We start from the raw sequence: 26,649 nt of genomic DNA, 5'->3' as shown, positions 1-26,649 counted from the left end.
AGTTGTGCATGCGATTTGTATAATGTACCGTCAGTAGTGGTCAAGAAGTCATTTCAAGGTTTCTTTTCTTTGTAATGACTGATCAGTGTTATTAGTCCTACAGTAAATGTGTGTTTTCTTGTTCACATATAGACAGTTCAACAATGTGTCACCTGTTATAGCGTGAACTCTTTTTGTGTCTTTATCATTATTTTTTATTTTTATTTTCTTTGTCTCCATTCCGTCTTTCTCCCTTTCCCATCCTTTTTTCTCTCCTCCTCTGTCTCTCGCTTCTGTCTCAATGTGTCTCCTCCCTCCCCGCCATCAGGCCAAAGTCCGCGAGCTGGAGGAGAAATGTCGGACTCAGAGTGAGCAGTTCAACCTCCTGTCTAAAGAGCTGGAGAAGTTTCGGCTCCAGGCTGGGAAGTTTGATATCCTCAGCACTGAACCCTTAACTGTGTGTGAATCTCCTGGGTCTCCGAACAAATCCCTGTCACAGCTCCTTAATGGACTGGCTGCCCCCACAGAGAAAGGTAAAGGCCATTTGTTAGCATTAAAGCTCATGCTTTCAGCAGATAAATGTTACGCCGGTACTGTAGATCACCTGTATTCAAGTGTACAGTTAATTAAGATGTATCATTCCAGTCTTATAGGAACTATTAGTAGTAGTAGTTTTTATGACTTCCCTCATAAAAAGTCAAATTAACTAAACGTTTAGAAATATTAAGTCAAAGACAGCTGTGTCACCTGTAATCTGTTTAAATGGCCTCTAGTATGTGAAACTTTTTAAATCAATGCATAAGTTGCTCACTAATTACAGCACAACGTGTTGTTTAGGTTGTTGTTGCTATGTAATTTTGCACATTTACAAAATAAAGTTATGTGCTATTTTAAAACTTACATTTAAAGGACTCAAAGACAAAAGTAAAGTAACGCGTGGTGGGTGAAGAACAGGTGGGATAGCAAAGTGGCTGGGTTACTAAGGAGGGCAGCACAGGCACTCAGCAAACAGGAAGGAGTGCCGGTAAAGGCGGGATCTATTTGTGGGAAAGGACAGAATCCCTCTCTGTGGTGGAGGATACCACCATGAAAGGTGGGGAAACTGAGTAAGTTCAGGGAATGATGCGGGACACTCAAGGGGGCTGAATCTTGGTACTCCAGCAGACCAGTTTTCCTCAGGGTGGGAGTTAATAGATATCATCTATCCTCCCACTGTAGCCACTGGGAGCCAGCAAGTAGAATCACTCAGGAACTGGTTGTAGGTCATCAGTGCTGTTTAGGCTTTTGGGCAGGTGTGGCGTAAGTCGACTCAGGAGTCGCAGGTGGAGTAAAAATATCTTTTTACTTTAGTCGAGCCGGGAGTTTAATTTATTGTCTGAGTATCAATCAAGTCTCTGTACTGGCCATTAAGACTTTAGCCGAGTTTGGCTGGAAAAGTGCAGCCGACTCTGGGACAGTCTTAGTAATTGGTTATGTGTCAGCTGACTCAGACTCAGGAATAGTTGCCTGACACAGAAACAGTCCAAACTTTAGCGAGTGACTCAAGGAGCAACACCACTCTCAGGAACAGGCTGAGAAACAGGAGCAGTTGATTCAGGACCTGGCTTGACCTCACCCAGGATAAGGACAGACACTGGCAGGCACACTGTGCAACAGTGCCTGTGATGTAACAGTGAGCCGAGCAGTGGAGATGCATGATGTCAGCGCTGACTGCATTTCATTCTGGATGTCACTTTTCTTCGTCACCCCTCAAAATCAGTATCTATCGGGCCACTTTTATTCAGTTTGTACTAAATTCAGGTTATCCACACAGAGATCACAGAACACATGGATGCTGTTAGGTTGAAGAACTAAGAATAAGTCAAATCAAACCAAAAGGAAGAAGATAGCAACAGCAGAGTTCAGGCAGAAACAAGCACACAGTCCACAGATTAATGATATAAAGTGATCCAAAAAAACTAAGAGCCAGGATGGAACAGCCGGGGAACACAGAGTACACGCAGATGATCACACAGACAACAAGGAGAAGCACAGGACTATAAATACAGACAGAGCTAATTCAGTAATTGATGAAAAAAGGTGAATGAGATTCACCAAAGAAGTGATGGACAAATAAAACCAAAGCAAACAAGTACTCTGATAGAACCACATCAATCATCCTGCTTAACAAAAATTTCATGAAATCAAATTGAATTAAATGGCAGAACCTTTTTAAAGGACAGCATGCAATCAAATACAAGATGAAAATTCTGACTTTGATATTAGTTCTGTTATATTGTGATGTGTGGAGCTACGTTGCTTTTGTTCCACAGGCAATGAGGCCCCAACAAGCAGATCTTTGATATCGGAGTTCATCCGACCACTCCAAGTCAGCGGAGACAAGCCCGAGCTCCTCTCTGTCAAGCCAACATTCCTCACTCGCGGTCGAGCCAGCAGTCCAGCGCGGGCTTTACTCTCTGAGGTATATTATAGTGTCCATTTGTACTCTATCTTTTTACATGTCCGAAATCACATCGATTCGATACATCTCAAACAAATGGAATCTAATAAACTGTGGAAAGACGGTCTAAAAATCCCAAACGACACCGTTGAGACACAACGTGGGAGAATTCCCAATAATTTCAATCGTTTGCTCCACGTATTTACCCAGAAGCATTTCTGTTGTCACTCAGGTCAGTGGAGCTCTAATAGTTTCTGTGAAAAAGCTTTTTATTATAATTTTTTTTTAAGCTGAACTCACCAGTATTAGATCCATTCCCTCGCTCATGCCTCTGTGATCCCTTACGTAGACGGCACATTTGGGAAAATGCTGATTCATTTTAATCTAAATAATGTCTTTGGGCTGAACATGAGAAAATCCACACAGCGGGAATCCAGGAGGCTTCTCGGTGTTACTCATGCAGATTATTTGGGATTGATCAAATATATTTAGTTGACACAAGCTAAAACATTGAACCAAAGGGAACGTGCAAACATTAAGAAGCATTCGATGTTGAAACTGTGAAAATCTGTGAATGCTTCCTTCTCCAGATGGACAAAGATCTCAGCTCCACCACCAGATCCAAACCACGGTTCACAGGGAAGGTCCGTCTGTGTGTTGCTCGCTACAGGTATGCACACAAAACACACAATTACTTTTTCAACCACTGCTGTATTTGTAAAATAAATAAATGGGAAAAAAAGTTTGATCCTCATGAGTTTATCATTGTGATCATTTAAAACAGAGGTGGTGGAAAATCTCTCGCACTGAACTGAAAATCTTGCTCTGTTATTTGCTTTCTCTCGCAGCGCTGTGGTCTTAAATGTGACTCAGTGTTTCTGCTGCTAAAGAAAATAACCTGTCAGCACAGAAAATAATTGGAATCCTCAAGCACACAGATTTGTGAAACAGGGCCAAAGCTTTCAACCCACACTCTCTTCAACCCTCTCATATTTGCAAACAGCCAAATATAATAGAACAGAAAAAAAACGTTGTATTTTCAAAGCAGCGCTCGGCAAATCGTTTTTCCTCGACATACATATTATGTTTGTGGTGTTTGATATAAAACAAACCCAAATGGAGAATAATTGCAACAAAAAAGTGTGCACTTTGGAAGCTAATTAATTTGTTTTCTTTTTACTGTAGTTACAATCCTTATGATGGACCCAATGAGCATCCTGAGGCAGAGCTCCCTTTGGTGGCTGGGAAGTACCTTTACATTTACGGAACAATGGACGAGGATGGCTTTTATGAAGGTCAGGCCTTTTTTAAAAAAATGTGTTTATTTATTTTTTTTTATCACATCTTGCACTTTACCACGTGACCAAAGTACCAGCTGCATCCTTTTTGTGTCCTCAGGAGAGCTGCTGGATGGACAGAGAGGACTCGTCCCATCCAATTTTGTAGATTTTATCCAAGATGAGGAGGCGCCCTCTGTCCAGCACAGGGACATATTAATTAAAGAACCTGGCTACCTCAACCACAGTAGCCTGAGGCCTCAAAGACCTGGGGTCGGCACAGGAACAGGCATAAGCAGCCTGCTGTCTGACAGTAAATTAGACTGTCTAAGCACCAGCAGCTTGGGCATGGACCTCCTGGGCTCCTCCACCAATGGCACGGGAACCTTGGATGTCAGCATTGACGAGGTCGGTGAAGACATTGTGCCTTATCCCCGCCGCATCAACCTGATTAAGCAACTGGCCAAAAGTGTGATTATTGGCTGGGATCCTCCGGTGTTCCCACCGGGCTGGGGCTCCATTAGTGGCTACAATGTCTTGGTGGATAAGGAGGTTCGTATGAGTGTCCCCTACGGGGGCAGGACAAAGTCTCTTATTGAAAAGCTCAATCTGGCCACACACACCTACCGCATCTCAGTGCAGAGCATCACTGACAGGGGCCCGTCAGACGAACTTCGGTGCACTCTTCTCGTGGGTAAGGACGTGGTGGTGGCACCTTACTACCTGCGGGTGGACAGCATCACGCAGGTCTCTGCTGAGCTGTCTTGGATGCCCAGCAACAGCAACTACAGTCACACCATCTTCCTCAACGGTGCAGAGTATGACATGGTCAAGGCCGGGGGCTATAAGTACAAGTTTTTCAACTTGAAGCCGATGACAGTTTACAAGGTGAAGGTTGTCGCACAGCCACATCAGGTGCCTTGGCAGCTTCCAGTGGATCAAAGGGAAAAGAGGGAAATCTCTGTGGAGTTCTGCACTCAGCCTGCAGGTCAGTCCTTAAAACGTAAGTCACCCCAGTGCAGAAATAATTGGTTTTGTGAATCACAGCAGTGGAGGAATTTTCCTCTGCATGGTGCATGGTTGCATGGCCGTGGCTAGAAATGCTGGGATATTTGTAGCCATGGTAGCATGACTAGAGATATCAATGTCAGTCTCTTGGTTGGTTGGTTGGTTGATCAGTCCATCTTACTGAAGTAAAGCCTCACAAAATCCTTGGTGGTGTGGCTTTAGACACATAATACTACTACTACTGCTGAAGGTTTGTGTTGTGCTTAAAATACATTTTGCCTTGGCTTGTCTATCTTTTTTTTCTTTTTCCCACTTGGGGGCAGTATAAAGTTGTTGAGGTGAATGTTGAATGTTTACACATCCAACAGACTCAGCAAAGTCTGAGAAAAATATGTAACAACATGCTTCCCTTCCTATATCTCACTTAGTCCTTAACCTTATCTGCTGTTTGGTGCCGATACAAACTGCAAACAGCTGCCTGCTGCATGCGAAAATAAGGTTAATCAGACACTCGGTGTGAAGCAAAGTCTTGTTGTTTGCAAATGCACCAAGGCAGGTACAAAATGCTTTGGATAAAAGGCTAACATGGCCTTCTTTTTATCCCAGTCTGAACGGTGCTCTTATAGACTTTGTTCTGCATAAAAAGCTTTGATTTCACAATAAATAAAAGCCTGAAAAATTTCCATCTGAGGTACCAGTCATCGTGTTTAATGGGGCACACGCATCAAGGTCATTACACTTACAAACATTTTAGTCATTTAGATTCTTCCCCAGCTACCTTTATATTGCCCTCGAGGATCTGTGTGTGTGCTTTTGTGATAAGACGTAAAGGGTAGAAACACGAACAAACAAGAAAAAAGACGTTCCGATAAAGCTGTAACGTGAAAACCCGCTTAAGAAGTATTCTGAAAACAAGGGTGTAAATATTAAGCATGCATCTCTGGGATTTCTTCTCCCAGGAGGCTCTTTGTTGCTTGACTGTTGCCAGTGTTAACTTGGGTCTCACGGCCCTGCTGTCAAGCGAGAAAAGCCATGGACAGGTAAAACTAGTCAGCCCGTTGTTGCCTATAGATTGAATATGGTTCATATTATTGCTTTTTATATGCACTCGGAGGGATGTTTAATGTGTGACACCTTCCATTTACCATGGAAGGAGACACTTCCAATTATTATGGCAGTCACTGAGAAAAGTGGAGCCAAACGGGAGATGACAGAGAGTTATGACGTCAAGAAGTGAAAAAAGAGAGAGAGAAAGGGGGGAAAGACGGAGATCGAGGCTGAAGTTTGAATTGACATTTTGTGTTGGCAGCTGACGAGCCCGCATGCTGAGAGTTCATTAAACGATCCATCTATTGAATATGTTAATTAGAGGCGTCTAAAATTGTCTGAATAGTGGTGGCAGACAGCCGCTGTCAGTGACGACGGCAGTATCTGGAAGTGCTATATTAGGCTTCTGCACTCAGCGTGTGTTCTTCAAACAAGTTGCTTCATTAGTGCTTAGTGATGCATTTTTAATATTAGTCGCACAGAGCGGCTACCAGTTCGCTCCCTGGAAATCAGCGTCTGCCGTTTGTGTCCACTACTAATGAAAGTGGCTCCACTGAGATATTCATTTAAACACTCGTTTCGGCTCTCGGAGGAGAGCGCGTTGTTTGTGACGGGGACCGTTTAAAAATGACAAGAGGAAATGAAATCTCCAAACAGCTACTGCTGCTATTCAGAGACTGCGTTTTTTCCCAACAGTCAGTCTTAGAAATGTGATTAAGATTGCTCTGATGTAGATTCCCTGGACGCTCGCGCAGCTGCATGTCACGGCTCGGAGATTCTGCTGACTGACTGTGACTCCCTCTTGCTCGCTGTGTGGCTGCAGGTGAACGGCGGCGCTGCACAGATGGGCATGTTGTTTAGTATGCATGCAGGATGGACAGATTGAGAAAATAGCAAACTGGGGGTTTTTTGATGCTCGGAAGAATATTGTCAGCAAGAGCATGATATTGCTATACATATAGCCAATGTTGGCAGACTTGGATTTTTCAACCAGTGCCCCGACATAAACCTGTTTATAGATAGAAAGAAAAATCATCCTACTGGTAAATACTGCTATTCAGCCGTCCCCGACTGATGTTATCATATGATATACCAGCTATTCATCTTAGTGAAATAGGTTTTAAATTCGAGACGTGTACTACAAATCCTCCAGATCGAGAACATGCTTATTCCATCCCACAGTGAAGTGGATATTGAACGCCAGCGGTCCACAGTACAAAGGTCAGCTCATTCTTTTTTGATAAAACAGGCAGGGATGGCAGGAACAGGCAGTCTGTCTTTATTTCCTCTCTCCTTGTCTGATAAATGTGCACTGTCCTCCGCAGGCCCCCCTCTCCCTCCCCAGGAGGTGCAGGTCCAGTGTGGTCAAACACCCGGGGTCCTGCAAGTGAGATGGAAGCCGCCGCCCCTGACGCCTTCAGGAACCTCCAACGGAGCCAGTGTGATAGGCTACGCCGTGTGCACAAAGGGACAAAAGGTAACAAACAAAAAATTATTATTATTTTTTTTTAGTCTTACACTGCAGATCTTAAAATGGGTAGCCTCTGCCTTCCTGAGTTGTAACTTCTCAGTAGCACTCTATTGCCATCTCCTGGAGAAAGTCTTTAATGTTCATATGCAGCCCCGAGGCATGAGAAATAAACAGGTTTGCCCTGGGTCCCTTTTTCTACAGGCTATTTTTGTTATTCACACGTATGTATCCAGTAACTACATTTTTATCTTATTTTGAACTAAATGCCAGATATATGCTTTATTTATTAAGTATTTGGACGTTCCCTGAGAGGTGTGAAGTGAGTGTGAAGTTTAAAAATGGTGCTGTGGCTGTAAGGCTTCAAATCTGCCTGTAGTGAGTTTTTAAATTATGGTAACTGTCTCGTAGAACTTTTACGACAGCCAAGATGTAAAAGCTACAAATGCATATTGATACATGTATGTTTGTATGAGGACATTCTGAATTGCCCTTTGGTAAAGACTCTGGTTTCTTTGTAAATGCAGATAGCAGAGGTCTTGTACCCCACAGCAGACTATGTGACTGTGGACTTAACCAGGATTCAGGGTCTGGAGGCGAGGGAAGTCATTGTAAGGACGTTATCAACACAAGGAGAGTCCCAGGACTCGCCTGTGGCCATCATACCGCACAATCTCTTGGGCTCTCCACGCCTTTCCCACAGAACCACTGCACCTTCCCATCCCACACCCCACCCAGTTCACTCACAAACCCACCCTCCTTATCCATCGACGTACCCCCCGAACCACCCTCAGCCCCAGGTGCAGCCTCTGCCTCGACCCCAGCCCCACACGCTGCCCCACGCACAGCCTCACTCGCAGCCCATCCGCCCCCCTCCTCCCTATCCGCAGCCTCATTTTCACCGCAACTCCATGCCCAAATCCAAACCATTAGTAAGTGCCAGAGAGCCAGAAACCAAAGAGCATGAGGTGGGCCTGCGGCCAGCCCAGCCCTGGGAACGCTCCCCGTCTCCGCTGCCTCCCATGCGAGGTCCCAACCTGGAGCCACCGCCCTTCCAGCCACAGCGATCTCCCTCTCCACAGAGGATCCTGCCGCAGCCTCAGGGAGTCCCCATCCCCAACACCATCGCCAAGGCCATGGCCAGGGAAGCTGCCCAGAGAGTGTTTGCTGAGGGTAACCGGGTGTGTGAGGATTTCACTCTTAAACCTTTTCACAGCTTGTGATGAGAGAGCTCTCAGCCAAAAAGCTAATGGTAATATCTTTTAGGCTGCTTTGTAAACAAGCAGTGCTTTGGAGGAAATCATTAGATTTGTGAAAATATAGTAAGATAGTAAGCAACTTGTTTGTCTTTCTCATCCTCTCGGTTATTCTTCTCTCCTTTTTCCATCTAAAAGTTTGACTTTTCCCCTGTCAGGTCGAGAAAAGGAATATCTTCAGTGAGCGAGGTAATGCTTTGCATCCTGTCAACTCTGATGAGGAGGAGGATGGCTACGACTCGCCTCACGCCAGGAGGAGAGGCGCCTCAGTGGATGAATTCCTCAGAGGCTCCGAGTTAGGCAGACAGGTACTTTACAGAAAACACAAGCTGTGCTCAGCGTGTCAGGAGAATCGGTTTGCTGGATCAAATCAAATCAGTCTGAAATCAAGCTTGCTTTCTCTCATTCATTTCCCTTAGCACCATCATCACCACTACAGCCACAGTGAGGAGTACTACACAGAGAGCAGCCGAGGATCTGACCTGTCTGACATCCTGGAGGAGGACGAGGAGGATCTTTACTCTGAGATGCAGCTGGAGGAAGGCCGCAGACGCAGCATCAACTCTCACAACACTCTCAAGGTACATATTTACCTGCATGCCTTCACTCTACAGTGGCCTGGAGGGAGGACACAGGAAGGTGGGGAAAAATAAAGATATAGGGAAGAAGGGCTCTGCCACCTCTGGAGATACCCGCTATCTTTCACAAGCTCTACAACCAGGCCTGTCGTGGCTTTGCCTGGCTAATCTCCCGTGCCTGTTAGCTGCGTTAGCCGAATCAGCCTCCCTACTCTCCCCACCCTACCTGCTCCTCCACCCCTGCCCCTCCAGCTCTGCTTTATTCTTCCCAGGCTGATCATATGGCTGTGTATACATAAGCTGTACAAGATGCATGTGAGAAGGGAAGGGTGTAAACAAACAAATCCCCCCCCCCCCAAAAAAAAAATACAGTGTTTTCTTTTACCATTTGCATTGCATTTGGATGCTCGATTTACTGTACCAGACTAGTTTTACAAGTGTTGAAAGTCAAAATGTTAAGACTGTGAACTTGAAATGCAACTATTAATATACTGTACTGTATCAAAGGGTCATGGCATATCAAGTGCACATGGGAATCTCATTTAAGTGAGTACTTAAATGGAAATATCCACTTTTGTTTATGTCTGTCATGTCCTAATGTTTAATTTGAATGTTATTGTTAACATTGTCGGCACATGATCCCGTCTTCATTTGGTCTGTCAGCGGGGATGTGTGGAAGACAACTTGATATTATGAAAGAAAAGCATTATTATAAGAGCGAGAGCTACCTGTACTGTATTGGCTGATCTTTTCTTTGTATTATAGCAGAAAATCACTACAGGTTCGGTTAGCATACCACTGATTTTGTCCAGTAAAACCTGTAGATCAATGAGGTGTTAATGAGGGGTATATACTGGTGCATTAACTCTGTCTGTGCACCAGTTCTTCATCTCCTTTTTGTCATCACATCTATGTGTAAATCTCTGCTGCACATTTTTTATTCTCTTTAAACGTTTAGATGTTGTAAAGCGATGTGAATACGCAGGAGGAGTGCGTCCACTCAGCTGGGCATTGTTCTTTTGTTTTCTTCTCTTTTTTTGCTTTTTAAAAACTTCATCTGCTCATTTCATCCTTATAAATGTTCCCACCGCCCTCACCTGTAACACTCACCGCGTCCAGTACTTTCATTCGTTTAAATGTTTTCCATGTGTAAACTCTGTGTCCACTTTTTACGATTTACCGCTCCATCTTAAAGCTGTGACAGATTCCTGTTCAGAGCATGCCATTTCCTCCTCACGGAATGAGACTGCATGTCTTACCACATAGCCACAAATAACTAATTCTGTCTTTATTTTGTCTTTCCCCCCCATTTGTTCTATTCACACACTGTGTTGTTTCCTGCCTGTTCTAAAACCTTCGAAAAACTTTACAAACCCCCCCTCCCTCGCAAAAATATAAACTGAACCGTTTACTTGAACTGAACTGTGAAATTGTGGGACGTTGAACCCCCCTCCTACCCCAACCTCGGTCGCGACTGAAGGCATATTACAAGCGTCAGGACTTAGCTGAGGAAAGAGACTGCTGGGACCTCCAGAGGGAGGTGGTGAAGCAGAAGTCGCTCCGCAGCAAGCGTCTCCACAGCATCCCCGAGGTGGCCGAGGAAGAGTCGGACAGCGTGGACAGCATGGGTCAGCGTCTGTCCTTCGAAGACGGGGGGCGACCGGGGACGCCGCACACTCAGCGGAGGATGTACCCCCAAGACGCTCACGTGCGCAACCATCTCACCCCCAGCAAGAGCACCCGCTTGCAACGCCAACGCTCTTCCCCTCGCTTCACCGACAGCCGGTACTGCTACAGCGCCGACGACCGCAGCTTGGGACGACCCAACCGCCAGAACACCAAGAGCCCTGACAGCGGTTTAGACTGCGGCAGTGAAGAAGAAGGCTCTCTAGGGCGGGGCCATCGAGGGTACTACGCTCACGGGAGCCCCATGCGAGGACCTGTGCGCATCATTCACTGTGAAGGCCCCGTAGAGAGGCGGGCGCTGGCCATGGGCCGGAAAAGGACTCTCACACGGCAGTGCAGCGTGGAGGAGGAGTTCTCCGATGTCCCAGTGATCGCGGCCAAGTCGGTACACACGGGTGATTTTAGGAACAGGGAGCACTTTGGGCCCGGTCGGGATGCTGGGCCGCGAAACTACTCCAGGGAAGGGGCCCTGAGCGAGGGCAGGCTGAACGAGCTGGACAGGGTCTATTACAGCCCCCACAGGGAGGCTAGGGCCCAGTCTTTGTCCAGGCTCAACCGGGACCAGGCGCTGGTGTGTGATTCAGACTTTCTGATGTACTTTCCATCAGCAAGCTGCAGCCATTCTGTTTTCTTAATGTTGTGTGTTTGTTTTTTTGTTTTTGTTTTCTTTTTAAGAGACCCCCCCCTTTATTTCGTTTGACTTTCTGTTTTCCTCCATTCTTGACAGTTTATCACATGGTCATGGTTGGTCTCATTTGATGTTTTATTTTGTGTGAATTACTTTGCTTGTATTTCTAGTGTTCGGTGGATTTTATAAAGTAGAACTTTCAAATTACCTAAAGGCCATTTAACAAAGTTTTGACTTCTCATGTCTTTGAGGGGAAAGGCTCCATGTAAAGGAAAGTCTCTGTGCAGTGCATGGGGACATGCTGCTCCTCTGCTCTCCCCCGCCTGTGCCTTCTTCTCTCTGCCAGCTGCAGACTTCATACGTTGCTCTCCATGTCTCACCCTCTAGAGCTCCAGCCATCTTCTGCTTTCCATCACTTCACATACAAAAAAGGAGGCCAATTCAAGACTTTTAGCCTGTTGGGATTCATTTAAGCCTTCATCTCTGTCTTAAAATTCTTCTTCATCACGACTTTTCACGTCGTTTCAGCTGATGTGATCCGAAGCCACAGGCTAAAGGCGTTAGTATCTTTTGCTCATTTGACCGCAACTTCCCAAAGCTCATACTCGTTCTCTTCCCACTCTCGCTCTCTCTGTTCTTTCACCATGATTTCTGTCTCTTTGTGCCATCATTTGCTTCCTTTTCTCATCAAGGTGCTGACATGCACAGAACAAAACAAAAGAAACAAATGGTCTTTAGCTTAACATCTGACCTTTCCCGAACCCCTGTCCATCTTGTTGTGTTGGGGGTTGATTTGATTTACTTTTCTTTTGATGGTTTGATCGGTTTCTTTACCATTATTATTATTATTTTTTCTATTATTTTGCCTTCCTAAGGACAAATGGAAACCACATCATTTGCTCTTATGTTTTTGTTTTTAGTTGTTTTAACAGGATTGTGGGGTTTCTTTTTGAAATATTATTTTAAATGTTTACTTGCCTGCAGGTTGTAGGTGAATCGCGATGCTAACTTCTTCTCTGTTGTTTTTCACTCCTAAGATCATTGGGAACTCGCCGTCACATGGAAGCGCCGATCGTCTGGACCATTCAGGGAGGAGGCCGGTTCACATCGGCACCCCTCCTCAGCGACGACCTATCCCATCCATTGGTTAGTGAGGTCACCACATGAGGATCTCCACCTGCAGGGCCACTGATGTTTGTGCTTGTGATTTATACCATGTCTTACCCATATGAGCCGAGCTGTACATCTCTCCCATAGAGCTTAAACAACCACGTAGACCCCCCGTGTTTTTTTTGTTTTGTTTTTTTGTTTTGTTTTTTGAGGGGGGTGGTGGTGTTTGCACACCCTGTAGCTGTCCATCCTCATGAGCTGGATTTGCCAAATGTTCACATGCAGTTTTGCAGGAAAGTTCACCTCAGACACGCCCCCATTGTCCCTGTGTTTACCGTGGGTTAACATGTTTCCATTACCAAGCCAATCCGACCTCCTCGCAAACAGTGCAAGCATTGCTGTTTTACATCCAGTGACTCCAGAGTGAAAACCTGTTGCCTTGTGCACCCTAACCCCACCCACCCACCCCCACCTCAGGGTAACCTCATCATCCTACTGTCTCAGCATGAGTGAATGGGCCATGGGGTAGAGCAGAGTGTGTGTGAGGGGGGATCTCTGACCGTTGTGATTGGTGTCTTCTGTAGAGATCACCATGGACAGTAACAGTGAGGGGAGTGAGGGGAACCTCTCACCCGTCAAGGAGGATGTTTACTATGGCAGTGTAGCTCGGCGCAGGATATGGCGATCTATGTCCTCAGAGGATCAATATGGTATGTGGTACAGCTTCTCTCCAAGATGACAATTCACCTTGACCATGCCAGAAAAGCCCAAGCGCTGTTGTTTGAACACATGCAGTGATGTCGCGGTGGTCTTTGTTCTGTTCTGGACAGCTGCTTTGTTTGGTTTAGTTTAGCTTAGCTGAAAAAAGCTGACGGGGGAAGACAAGACTGGCCACTTTTTCCTGTTGCTGGAGAATGAAAATCCCTTCCCTGTATGTACTCCTAATGCCTTAAACCCCAAGAAACCCCAACCCACCTATCCTGTCTTCCCATCTACCTTCCATGTCCAGCCCACTCTCCAACCTGCTGCAACTTAGCAATGCCTTTTTCTTTTCCTTCCCCTCCCACCTTATTCTTTCCTCAACCTCCTCTTTTCCCTCTCCCTGCCTTTATGAGACTGTAGCCCCTTTTGTACGTTTTTGCATGAGCTGTTTACAGTACAGTGAGAAAGACGGACACACTACTGGATGAATTATTGCATTCCTGCTTTGTCGGTATCACTCAGGTGCACATTCATTACTTCCGACTGTTGAAGCACATTTTACACCACCCAAATGGCATATTTCAGTTGCTAAGCGGGAAGTTGTTGCAATATCTCCGAGCCATTTTTTAGACTTACAATCTGCCATTGTAACATTTAACATGGTGATCCATGAGAAGCATGAGGAACTGATATCAGGTTCATCCTTTCCCCCTCACTGTCCCTGATATCTATGCTGCCAGGAGCTGCTGGGGCATTTGATGTGTTATCACCCATGTGAACGTGCCTCCTTTGCCCTTTTCCTCTGCACATTGTTTCCAGATCTGGCCTCAGAGCATGACATTACACCTGTGTTGTTGTGGGAACGCCCTCCTCATTGTGTCTGAACTCGTGAAAGCATGCATGCTAATCAGCCTCTGCGAGATAAGGCAGTGAAACAGCAATGAGCAACAGTGCAGTGTTACTTGTGTCCTCCTGGTGTGTATGGTTGTTCAGCTTCCCTTGCACCCTCCCAAAACTGCCTGACACGCGTTTCCTGCCTGTGTTGTGTTGTTGTGTGAAGTTTGGTAACTGACACGCCAGCAAGCAGAGATGTGTGAACAAAGAACCCCGGTGTGTTTCGATCGCTTCGTTAAAAAAAAAAAAGGCCTGATTGTTTTCCAAGTTACAATTTTACCTTGGTTATAATATTATTTATCGCATTAAACCCCTGGCTCCTTTTTCACACATGCATCTCATCGCCCGCTCCCCTGTCAGCTCTAACAAAGAGACATCTTCTGCTCTCATTGCCTCTACAGCCAACGTGGCTGTATAAGGCTGGTAGTAGCAGCAGAGGCCTCCTCTATGTTTCAGACGGCTATGGTGGGCGCAGGCACGGGCGGGGACGGCGCTCCCCGGATTACTACGAGGAGTCTGAGCCGGAGGAGATGACCCGTGTGTTTGTGGCTCTCTTTGACTATGACCCCCTGTCCATGTCTCCTAATCCCGACGCTGCTGATGAGGAGCTGCCGTTCAAGGAAGGCCAGATCATCAAGGTGGTAGACTGTCTCTTTAAATACGTGCATACCATACAGACATGGTGGGGCAGTATTATTGGCCGATATTAGTTATTGGCTAATCTATCAATATCAGCATTTATAACAGCTAATGAATGAAAATTAAAAAAAATCAATGAAGAAATGGGAGAAACACCCTTCAGCCATATTTTGAGTGATGAAGTTGCATAGTTTGTCCACCAGAGGGCACTCCCCTTTGTAGGGCTGTTCGATATAACATAAAAACATCTATTGTTTCATTTTATGCTATCGTTTGTTTCGTGGTGTCGCAAAATAAACTGTTTACAGCAACATCTTTTCATAGTTTTTATGGTCACTGTAGTGGCTATATTAATTTCTTAAAGTTCTCTCTTTCTCTTATATTTAATATAACCACACTATGGACGGACAAGCGACTGTTTTTATGCGTTGTCGTTAGCAACAACGACGGTAAAACCATCACGTGTCCGCTTGTTTATTTTCCACATAAACCTTTCACAATAAAGCTCAAGATCCTGTTGAGACTTTTCAAAATAAACTGAATCACGTGAAAGAGTATGCAGAGTGTTTACGGATGAGAAGCAAAAAAGAGCCTTCAGGTGCTAAAACATAAACCTTAGACTCAAACGTTACAACAGGCTTTTCCCCGCAGCACGCTGTGTAATAAATACTCACAATGAAAATGGTGGCCGTTACAACTTATGTCAAAAATTGTATAGTTTCATGCATCAGTTAAAACACTCGACTCCAGGTACACGACACCCAGCTGGAAACACTTCACGCAAGTCCAGCTGCCTGAGATTCACAGAACTTACAATGTTAAATTTTTGTGATTTATTTAGTTATCGGGACAATAGATGTCTTATATCGGGATATAAGAGTGTGGTCATATCGCACAGCCCTACCCCTTTGGCAACACAACAACCAAGGAAGGCTGTCTGAAAGGAAAAAGGGTCAGCATCTATCAGTATATTGGATTTTAAAATCACCAAATATTGGTATGCACCTTAAAAAAAATCCTATATCGGTCATCCTTTAGCTTCATAACCCCCAATTTTTTGTTATTAAATTCACCCACCTTTAAATGTTGTTGCCTTTAAATAGCAATCCGGTCTTTAAGTGATGACGTGATGAATCCTACTTCCGGGTCCAAACTACTCTGCGTTAATTAAGGCTGATGTGTTTTTAACATATTTTAATGCTTTGTATCTTCTTCCATTTCTCCTAAAAACAGTCAGTGATCACTGTCGGCCTCTCTGGGTTTTTATTACCGATATTCATTTTAAAGTTCAGTTTTCAAAACCTTACGATGTAACTACAGCCCAGCCCATGCAGCAGTATATTAATGGCTAACCTTGTATTGAGGATAGATTATCTCAGTTGTTCTAGTGACTGAAGTTTGTCCGTTTACAGCATCCTGCCATGTGATTGCATTTGTCCCTAACCATCGGGAACCCTCAAGTTAACTTTTATCAAGTGGAAAAAAGTTAGCGTTTATCCTCCAGCTTCACTGTTTATATTATGCTAGCAGAGCTGAGTCGCTAGCGATCACATAGCACATCATTAAATACCAGCTAGCCCAACTTCAGTAACCCTACAAACATCACTGCTGTTTATTTTCCTGTCTTCATTCATGTTGAAAGTGATAGCAGAGCTGTACGTATGAATTTGTTTCAGAAATCTCTCAGTCTGAACATGATATATTATATTTAGATGGAAACTAGCAAGCTAACTTCCTGCTAACTTTGTTAAATTTAATCAATTCTGTTTTCATGGATGCCTGGATGTTAAACTTAATTGTTACACCTGGTAGAGCAGCAACACTGATCATTTTATTAGAGATGAAAGAATTTAGACAGTTTTTAAACTCTCAGTGATGCCGCAGTGATCGTTTCACTTGGGGACCGGCAGTGGAGTTTGGGCCCAGACACGGCAAATGGCGTCAGACTTAAAGACCGGATAAGCTGTCCACTCCTAATCTGTCAGTTTCATGGTATCTGCCCTTTGACTCTGATACTTGTTCTTTTAGGTGTTTGGGAACAAAGACACGGATGGTTTCTACAGGGCAGAGATCCGAGATCGAGTGGGTCTGATCCCCTGTAACATGGTCTCCGAGATCCAAACAGAAGACGATGAAATGATGGACCAGCTCCTTAAACAGGGCTTCCTCCCACTTAACACTCCTGTGGAGAAGTTAGGTGAGACATGTTTTTCTTTTCCTCCTAAATGACCATCTGACTTTTCTTCTTCCTTCTGCCCTGATAACCTTTGTGTCTATCTAGCCAACTTAATGATACACTGGACTGTCTTTTACTGACTCGCTTCTCCTTTCCTCTACTCTCCCTGCTTAATTATGTTTTTCTGCTTTCCTGTGAAGTGAACTGTGACCGTTTCAAAGATGGCCGCTCAATAAATCGCAGGTCCAGAAAGTCCAAAAGAGGTCTGTGTGCAGTGAGATGCTCTTAAGCTCTCCGCTTCATCTTTACTGCTTGTTTTTCACTCTTCACCATCTTTATTCATCTGTGGGCTAAATTTTTGTACCCCTCTTGAAAATGAGATGGTATATCTCAAGGGGTTTTCCAGATATAATGATTTTGAATACATGTATTATATTTTCTGTCATTCTAACATGGACACACTTTAAACTGAAGGCACATGGTCTTACACGAGCATTATGTATGGTCATTGGTCATCACACCCAGTTCCGTTTTTACATTCTTACCAGTGATTATTCTTGTCTCTCTATCTGTATTCTGCTTTTCTTCTTCTTAGAAAGAAACAGGCGAAGCGGGCGTCAGCATCCGATGTCCACGCGAAGAATGGTGGCTCTGTATGACTACGACCCCCGAGAAAGCTCCCCTAACGTTGACGTCGAGGTACCGTCCCCCGCAGCTCCAGCTTTCCGCTATGTCTCAATCATTGTTTGTCACAGAGGCGTAAAAGCAGAAAAAGCACCAAATATTTTGAGTCATGCAGGCAATGAGAGATTATATTCTACTACTGCTAGTATTTTTTCCAAGGTTTAGCATTTAAAGGAATATTTTGACCGTTTGAGAGATGCTCACTGTGTTGAAGAGTTGCATGAGAAGATTGATTCCACAGTCATGTCTGTCTGTTAAGAATGAACAGACATGAGGCTGCAGGGAGGGATCCACATATTTCTGGTTTAAAAAACAAATCTGTGTCGACCTTTATTTATCTTAGGTCACGTTAAGTATGCTCATGAGTTTAGGTTTACCACCATCTTGGCTTTTAGGAGCTTCACAACCACACTTGAATGAGAGGGCGAGGTGCTAAATTTCGGAGCTAACTTTTCAACAGGTTCCTAAAAAAATGGAGAAAAATTCCTGGAAACCGATCACAAGTAGCTGGTTGCCCACCAACAACACTCACTTTCAGTTGTAAAGCAGCTGGCAAGTTTATGTGTATTTCAGTTTAATTGAGTTTCTTTGTGTGCAGATCACAGTTAATTGCCGTATTATTACAAAGAGATTGGATGCATTTGCCAGCTTCACCCTATTCAGGGGGAAATTGACAGCAGACTGACTCGGTGTCATTGCCATTTTATTGCCATCTTGACGCGCCTCCTTTTGAAGACGTCAGCTGACTGCAAGTGAAAACTGGTACCTGTATTCGAAGCAGATTACTTGAAATTGCAAGTTCACCGTGTTCAGTCGCAATAATTTTGCACATCCTGTGGTCTTCAACCACTGTTCTCCCATTAAAAAAAGTGAAACTACCCATTTGTGGATTGGCTTCATATTTCAGCCCTGGAGACGATTGCTCACCTGGCGCCCTGGTCTTATTTAACAGACAGATGAAGTTGTATTAATCTTCTTGTTAAACTCTTTAAGACAAAGTGGAATTATTCCCTTATTATTATTCCCTGGATAATATGTGCACAGGTGAGGTTATCTGAGGAGTTAGCGCTGTGTTAGCTTGTGCTGTCTTTTTTTTTTTGGCCCCTCCCCCCATTTCACTTACTCTCACCTTTCTATTGGCACTGCCACCGACACAGTATGAAGGCAACAGACTGAATGAGGAGGTGAGTGAGGGTTAGGAGGGTACGGTATTGTCTGCTCTGTGTGTGTTTCTTCCCCCCCACCCGTTTGTTGGAGTGCAAAAGAGGAGGTGGGCTTCGGATGCCAGGCCACGGCCCTCTGTCCTCTCCTCGGTGATCATGAATTAAAGCCCCTCACATGCATTGCCTGAGCCAGCATCTCCCCTCCTTGGTTTGGTCTTTTGTGTTGACCGCTCTCCTACATATTGTGCACATGCGCTGTTTGGTTTATGTGTTCTCCAGAATCCCATAAAAGAGATGTGCCCAGTGTGCTGCAATCCTGTCTTCAAAGTTACAACATTTGATGCATTAACAGTTGCAACAGTCCTGAGTGCTGAGACTGAATTGACACTAGTGTTTAAGATGCATCACAGTGATTTGGAGAAGGAAGCAAAAGCATTTCAAACTCATGACACTGCCCGAGAACTGGATGTTTTGGAGAGTGCTCGCTTGCTGTGACGGACAGAGATGGGCTAAACATGTCGTAATGCTGGTTTTTTTTCTTCTTCTTCTTTGACAGACTGAACTGACTTTCTGTGCCGGTGATGTCATCACAGTTTTTGGTGAAATAGATGAAGATGGATTTTACTATGTAAGTACACAGAATTCACATGAGCTGACCAGAGGACAAAGCAATACGAGGTTTATGGACAAAAAAAAGCGATTCAGCTAAAGGTTTTGGGGCACTTTATAAATTAATTTACCGTATTTTCGGACTATAAGGTGCACCGGATTATAAGGCGCATTAAGCGAAACAAAACAGTCAGATAAGTCAAACTTTACTCAACTCATTCTTCTTGCTTCCTCCACTTCCCTACCATTAACTGATTAATGTTGAATTCTCTTGCAGCTGCTCTATTGCCATGTTGTTGCAGTATTTTAATGACTAACCTGGTATTGTGGCTGGATTATCTCAGTTGTTCTCCCAGCTGAAGTTTGGTATGTTTACAGCATCCTGCCATGCGACTTCTAACTCCGTTAAATTTAATAAATTCTGTTTTCATGGACGCTGGATGTTATTTAATTGTTACTTAATTGTTACACCTGGTAAAGCAGCAACGCTGATCATTTTGTGAAAGAATTTAGACAGTTTTTAACTCTCAGTGATGCCGCAGTGTTCGTTTGACTTTGGGACCTGAAGCGGAGGGAGTTTTGGACCCAGATTTTTCCGCAAGGCTCTTGACTATGGTAGCCGTAATGCTCCGACAATCCATCAAGCGGTGCGGCTTCGTAGCTTACCAAAGTCGTACTAAAACATTTTTTGACAGATTGCCGTGTACCACATAAAATTGGTTCGAGGTCAGTAAGCACAACCAAAATTCACACATATAGCACACCGGATTATAAGGCGCACTGTTGATTTTTGAGAAAATTAAAGGATTTTAAGTGCGCCTTATAGTCTGAAAAATACGGTATAGAATATGCTTTACTGTAGCGGACTACCTTTTGTCTACAGGAACCAATTTGCAATTACAGTTTTTCATGGCGGATTTAGGTTCTGTCTTCATCTAATCCCAGACTGAAGCCAGGCATTGAGATCTTGGCCAGATTTCTCACAGCTGAAGATGCTTCTTTAGGTGTCGGTGATCAGATTTCTCCCTGATACAGTTATGCAAATGATTAAATCAATCAATCATAATATTGTTTTCTTGTGAAAGAACATATGATACCAAGATCCTGTCAAACACAGGAGGGTTCTCCTGCAGTTAAAGGAAAATGATAACACGCATCTAAAGATGGTTATGTGAGAATGAAGGAATATAATGAAGGATTAACTGGCCTAAAACTGCAACACAAGAACAGGCTTGGCAGAGAAGGAAATTAATAGTGAGGAAAACAACCATCAACCACTTTATTAGGTACACCTTCCTGTATCAGGTTGGATCCTCTTTTTGCTCTAGGACTGCTTTAGTTCTTCGTGGCACAGATTCAAGACGATTCCGGAAATGTTCCTTAGAGATTTTGGTCCATATTGACATGACAGCATCACACAGTTGCTGCAGATGTGTTGGCTGTACATCCATGTCGTGCACCACATCCCAAAAGTGCTGTGATGGATTGATGTCTGCTGACTCTGGAGGTCAATTGGGTTCAGTGAACTCATTGTTGTGTTTCAAGAAACCAGTTGAGATGATTTGATCTTTCTGACACGATGCATTATGTCACTGGAAGCAGCCATCAGAAGATGGGTACACTGTGTTCATAAGAGGATTAGGATGGTCTGCAACACTACTCAGGTAGTGTTTAAATGTTGGTGACCTGATGCTAAGCGACACCATTGCACCACCACCAATTTGAAGCATTGATACAAGGCAGGTCTGATTCATGCTGTCATGTTGTTTCTGCCAAATTCCGACTCTACCATCAAATGTTGCAGCAGACATTGAGACTCATCAGACCAGACAACATAATTATATTCTTCTGTTGATCAATTTAGGTGAGGCTGTGTGAATTATAGTCTCAGTTTCCTGTTAGAAGTTTCCTTGCTGGAGTGGCTGCCAGTGTGGTCTTGGGTTTTTGAAGCCCATCTGGTTGTGCATCCAGAGATGCTTTTCTGCATTTGCTGGTCTTAACCAGCTGTTGCTTTCCTCATCAGCCGAATGCAGTCCGGTGATTCTCCTCTGACTCCTGGCATCAACGGGCATTTTCCCCCAGAGAACTGCTGCCCACTGGATATTTTCTCTTTTTCAGATCGTTCTCTTTAAACCCTAGAGATGGTTGTTGGAAAAATCCTAGTAGATCAGCAATTGTTTGAAATCCTCAGACCAGCCCCTCTGGCATCAACAACCACGGCAGGTTCAAAATCACTTAAAACTCTTTTTGTCCTCAACCTCCGAAGCTCGTCTTGACCCTATCTACATGCCTTTTAGCATTGAGCTGCTGTCACGTGATTGGATATTAGATATTTGCGCTGATGAGAAGCTGAACAGGTGTAACTAATAAAGTGGCTGGCGAGTGTTCCTCAAGTTTCTCGGTTTTACTGCCGCTAAAATTCTCCATCCCTGCTACGCGGAGAAAGGTTTAAAGCACAAGGTAAAAATTGAAAGTTAAATACACCACAGTGAGTCTCGCTGTCCTCATGTACTCCACAGGGTGAGCTCAATGGACACAAGGGACTTGTTCCTTCCAACTTTCTAGAAGAAGTGCCTGATGATGTAGAGGTTTTTCTCACTGACTCACCATCTCGGTACCCCCAGGACACTCCAGCACGGATAAAGACCAAAAGGGTACATGCTCCTTCGCAGTACTAGCGCTCTGTCATCCATTTACTGTTTTCAGTTCCCTCTATCTCCTTTAGTTTTGTGTCTGTGCGTGTGTGTCTCATTGAGCAAAAAGGGATTTCTGACTTTATAACATTACACTGTAAATAAATAGATGTCTAAGAAATCGATGAAAAGAAAAAAAAATGAAATTTTAAGACAGAGGTATTTTATTTTTCATGTTCACTGCTGTGGGTGGGAGTGGGAGTTCTGCATTGTATAATACATGGATATATTGTATTCATAAAGCATTCTCAATGAGAGTAAAATTAAAGGGCAAGAAGCTCCTGTGACTTTTTACTTGTCATGTCATGTCTGGGAAAAGATCCGTTAACACCTTTTTTTGCACACGTGTATTTAGCATTCTGACAGATGCTTTATGAATATATTCTGTGTTTGATCTTAAGTCATTTCTAATAGAGTAAATAGTTTTGTTGTACTGAAAGATGAACTATGTAGTGTGTAGCTCAGCATGGTATATAGTCCAGATGCATGAACTGTTGATCATTTTATATAAAGATGAGTCTAGTGTAGTTCAACTTTTTGTATCTGCTCCTGAACACCTTGTTTTGTAAATTGCTTTCTTGTAAAGTAGCACGCAAAGGTCACTTAGCCTATGTTGCCATCAGAGAATCATTTCAGAAGTAACTCTTTACTAAATGTAAATATGTGATGTTATTTTTGTGTTTTAACAAATAATGCAATTGTTAAAAAAGAATATATTAATAGGTGTCATTAGATATTTCCTTCCTTGTGTTCTAATTTGCCATTGTCATAGTGCAAACTATTGAAATGCCATCACCATATTTTTTTGTTTTATTTCTTTTCCTCACCTGCTTGGCAAAACAGAAGAAGAGTGTTCATTTCACACCTTAAAGGCTCTGTTTCCGTCACGTAAGTGAGCAACTGAGGATACCAAGATTACGCTCCCCTCGTCTAATGCAGATGTCATGGGTACCCTTAGTTTCTGGTATGCAACATGTATACTTTGTATGACATTCCTGTAGGTTGTTTTAGGAAACTTCTCTGTGTTACCAAAAAACTTGATGCTGTTTGTTGGTAGGACATAGAAACCCTAGCCAATGCATTAGACAAAAAAAGGTGTGGTATCTTCAGTTGTTTCTCTGAGTGTTGTACATGACAATGTCCGTCTCCTGAAGCAAGGCTCCTGCTGTAAGTCATGGTAAGCTAAAAGGCCATTGTTGCACAGCGACCCTCAAATCTGGAAAATAACAGTTCAAATTAGATATACAGTAAAATCAAGGAAAAGCAGAAAATCGAGCAATTCTATGCAAAACCACATTCACAAAAATAAACATTTTAAACAAGCTTGTTTGGTTTTACACTTCAAATTGTCACATTTTTTCTTCTTCCTGTAGCCAAATTTAGGATGGGTTTTGTTATTATTATTATTATTTTGCCTTTTCTTGTTTGTGATCTGGTTTTCAAATCAGTCCTAATCCTGTGAACCAAGATTAGTTAGTTGACGACCAAGAACTGGTTCTTAATTCAAGTGAGACTATGCAACTTTTGCTGCACAGTGACCACTGCAAATGGCACTGAAGGTGCCGTGCAAAACAGCTGCATTAGCATTTAGCTAAAATGCCAAGGCAGAAGCCTGACTCTGAGCAGTGGTGCATTTTATTTTGTGCTTTGACTTGTAATTGGACAAACAATTTTCTCTCAAAGGTCACGTAGACTAGCTTTCAAAATCACACTTCATTTTTACCCGTGTGTAAATTACTGTGCGTTGACACATGTGTATATATAAATGCAACTTCGTACAAATGTGATCTTTTGTCCTGTGTCTTCCCAAAGTGCAATTTAAAGGAGCCTTTTAGCTCATGATTACAGAAAAGGAAGAGTGGCTGGTAGTTTCTCTGTAACCCAGTTGTATCAGTAAATATGTATATGTAAGAGGGAGGAAGGTGAATGTGATGTAGATCTGTCCCAAAATGCAAATGTATCTTTTTATGTGAGAGGAACTGCCCCGCCTTTGACAGACAGTGTTGGGAAATGTTGTCATCTTAAACTGATGTGGAAGTTAGTCAATGTCAAGTCTAAAATTCCATGTTCCTGTAGTTTATTCATAGCAGCTTCATTTAAAAAAAAAGAAAAAAAAAGCTATATGTACAAAGAGTTTCTACCTGACAGAGTGGGTGGGGTGGGTCAACATCCAGGGAGGGCAGTAGACTTCAGAGCTATGCTGGCCCAGCTGAGACAGAAAGGACTTAAGAGAAGGAGGGGAGTAGTGACAGGGGTGTTAGAGACAGTTGGCTTTTTAACACCCTCAACTGTCCCTTACGGGTCTCCCATTAGGTTCCATTGGAAAAATCGGGTCCGCCCAGAAGAGCAGCCTCTTCCACAGTGCGTCCACACATCCCTGGCTCTGGCCCCGCCACCGTGGGGCCCGGCAGTCCCATCAGGGCCCCAATGGACATGTACTCCTCCAAAAAGAAAAAGGGACTGCTCTCCAAAGGGAAGAAACTATTGCAAAGACTTGGCGCTGTAAAATAATTTCTTGACATACTTGGAGAGTGTCAGCCATATCCTTGTAGTGTTTTAAAAACAAACTCATCCAAATGCAGTGGACAGGTGGCATTTGTGAGCTTAGCAAATGCTTTATTCTTTTACATCTGTTGTACACTAGAATATTTGTACTTTGTCGAACAGTATCCACTCATATTTTCAAAAACATTTCATATTACGGTCCCAAGACCTCATAATGTCGGACGATGTAGTGATCTTACCTCCAACTCTCTGGCTGATGAGATTTTGCTGTAGAAAGGAAAGACTGAGCCTGCAGCGATTTCCATTTTCTGCTTGGTCAAGTGCGACACTTAAGAGACATCATGAGTCAAGTGTGTTGTACACAGAAACCAGAATGTTGTTCAAATACTGAGGGCTCACTTAAACCTTGGAGTCCAGTTTGAATTTGATGTGAAGATGGATTTGAGTGTCTTTACTTGAGCTAGTCCAAAACAGCCAGTCGTAAATTGTACACAAGGTTTGCATGCTTTACTTCAGCACATTCCCTCCTGGCCCCTTCAGATCACATACGATGCAACGGGGTTAGTGTGGAACCTGGAGCATGCAGTACTTTTAAGTCAGCATAGCTGACATACTGTGCAGTAAACGTTGACAAATCAGCAGAATTAACTCCTTCTCTTCTGCCCTACTTCAACAGCTGTGATATAGGCATATTTCCCTCCCCAGAGACGTGTCAGCAACAAGCACATACTGTATTTACTACAGGGTCTTTGCAGTCAAATCAGCCTAAATGACAATGCCTAGTATATCCAACCTCCATGTATTTGCCTTATAATTGCACAATGGGTAGTACTTTGTCCAGTAGAGCAGCGGTCCCCAACCTTTTTTGCACCACGGACCGGTTTATGCCCGACAATATTTTCATGGACCGGCCTTTAAGGTGTCGCGGATAAATACAACAAAATAAAACTAGTACCGGTACAGAAAAAACGAAAATTTATTCATAACACACGTGAAAAGACCAAGGAAAACTGAGTAAACGATAACAAAATAACCCTGAAAACTATACATTTCACACCTGAGCCTCAACTCTCGTGGCCCGGTACCGGTCCGAGGCCCGGGGGTTGGGGACCGCTGCAGTAGAGCATGCAGTTTCATGCCTACTATTCATTTATGTTACTTCATAAAAGCCGTTCGCAAATGTCAATCCCAACTTGTGACATGCAGGGTATTGTGTGACTGTTGTGTTTCCATGCGACAGAGCTTACGTAGAACTATTCAAGTCTCCAGTGTTGTCGTCCATTTATTGTTAAACCTCTCAAAAATAAACATTTTTGTAATCCTAGAAAAACTTTTGAAAATTCTCCCCCTATACCAAATTCATATGTATGGAGATTTTTTTTAAAGTTGACACTATACTCCCAAATTAAAACATGACTTTACAGTTGCATTAAAGAAATAGTTACTGTGCGATATGGCATCGGCAGATCAAATCAGCCATTGTACTGCGGTGGATTTCTAACATGCAACACTTCTGAGCTTCACTAAATGCTACAGGTTTGATGACTTCACAGTAGTAAACAGTGAGACACAAGGCTACCTCTATGCTGCCCCTCCTAACCCAAAATATATTTGATCTGAAATACTTTTCTTCAAGCCAATCCGTCAGTGATGCCTGTTCAGTGTCCCACTTTATGTTGGTGCAGGATACAAGTACTGTATATCGATATATCTATATATATATCTACACCTTAATGTAGAGTAGTGAATGTACAATGAATTGAAGGCCAATGTATTTTCAAAGCTGCCCTAAGGGATTGTGCAGATGTCCATCCTTGTGCGTGAAATGGAACAGTCCACCTCCTCCTACCTTACATCATTCAGTTTCCCATTTCATCCTCCCATGCCGTTTAAATCCAGACTATTTTCTATACACAAGAGTTGAACTGAAACTGCCAAAAACAAAGAAGAAAAAAAAAAAAAAAGAATGTATGCAAAACATTCTGATGCTTTCTGTACAATTCTCGGCCAGACCGCCATCTGCACCTACAGTAAACTGATGAACACCTTTTTCCTATTTACGAACCACTTCCTCAGACATTGCTTCTCTTCATTTTGAGTGACTGTT

The 26,649-nt window shown here is 43.5% G+C and overlaps 1 protein-coding gene across 4 annotated transcripts in view; it reads left to right on the top strand.

Moving 5' to 3' along the window:
- Nucleotides 1–23,121, top strand: part of rimbp2 (RIMS binding protein 2) — a 103,697-nt gene extending 80,576 nt beyond the window's left edge. For 3 of the 4 annotated variants that reach the window (XM_040019092.1, XM_040019090.1, XM_040019091.1), the window contains 20 exons: nucleotides 308–512; nucleotides 2,292–2,440; nucleotides 3,010–3,089; nucleotides 3,605–3,714; nucleotides 3,818–4,699; nucleotides 7,077–7,228; nucleotides 7,747–8,400; nucleotides 8,634–8,783; nucleotides 8,895–9,056; nucleotides 10,534–11,310; nucleotides 12,405–12,513; nucleotides 13,062–13,187; nucleotides 14,530–14,711; nucleotides 16,741–16,909; nucleotides 17,089–17,151; nucleotides 17,484–17,587; nucleotides 18,730–18,756; nucleotides 19,292–19,363; nucleotides 21,864–21,998; nucleotides 22,881–23,121. In XM_040019092.1, coding sequence (XP_039875026.1) covers nucleotides 308–512; nucleotides 2,292–2,440; nucleotides 3,010–3,089; nucleotides 3,605–3,714; nucleotides 3,818–4,699; nucleotides 7,077–7,228; nucleotides 7,747–8,400; nucleotides 8,634–8,783; nucleotides 8,895–9,056; nucleotides 10,534–11,310; nucleotides 12,405–12,513; nucleotides 13,062–13,187; nucleotides 14,530–14,711; nucleotides 16,741–16,909; nucleotides 17,089–17,151; nucleotides 17,484–17,587; nucleotides 18,730–18,756; nucleotides 19,292–19,363; nucleotides 21,864–21,998; nucleotides 22,881–22,907 — 4,335 coding nt within the window. In that variant the 3' untranslated portion in view covers nucleotides 22,908–23,121. The remainder of the gene's footprint in view (nucleotides 1–307; nucleotides 513–2,291; nucleotides 2,441–3,009; nucleotides 3,090–3,604; nucleotides 3,715–3,817; nucleotides 4,700–7,076; nucleotides 7,229–7,746; nucleotides 8,401–8,633; nucleotides 8,784–8,894; nucleotides 9,057–10,533; nucleotides 11,311–12,404; nucleotides 12,514–13,061; nucleotides 13,188–14,529; nucleotides 14,712–16,740; nucleotides 16,910–17,088; nucleotides 17,152–17,483; nucleotides 17,588–18,729; nucleotides 18,757–19,291; nucleotides 19,364–21,863; nucleotides 21,999–22,880) is intronic. The other variant, XM_040019089.1, reaches the window with a different exon arrangement.
- Nucleotides 23,122–26,649: the final 3,528 nt, after the last annotated feature.

Source organism: Simochromis diagramma, unplaced genomic scaffold, assembly GCF_900408965.1.
Source record: "Simochromis diagramma unplaced genomic scaffold, fSimDia1.1 OVJJ01000822.1, whole genome shotgun sequence".
NCBI classification, from domain to species: domain Eukaryota; kingdom Metazoa; phylum Chordata; class Actinopteri; order Cichliformes; family Cichlidae; genus Simochromis; species Simochromis diagramma.
This window is presented reverse-complemented; position numbering and strand designations above follow the sequence as displayed.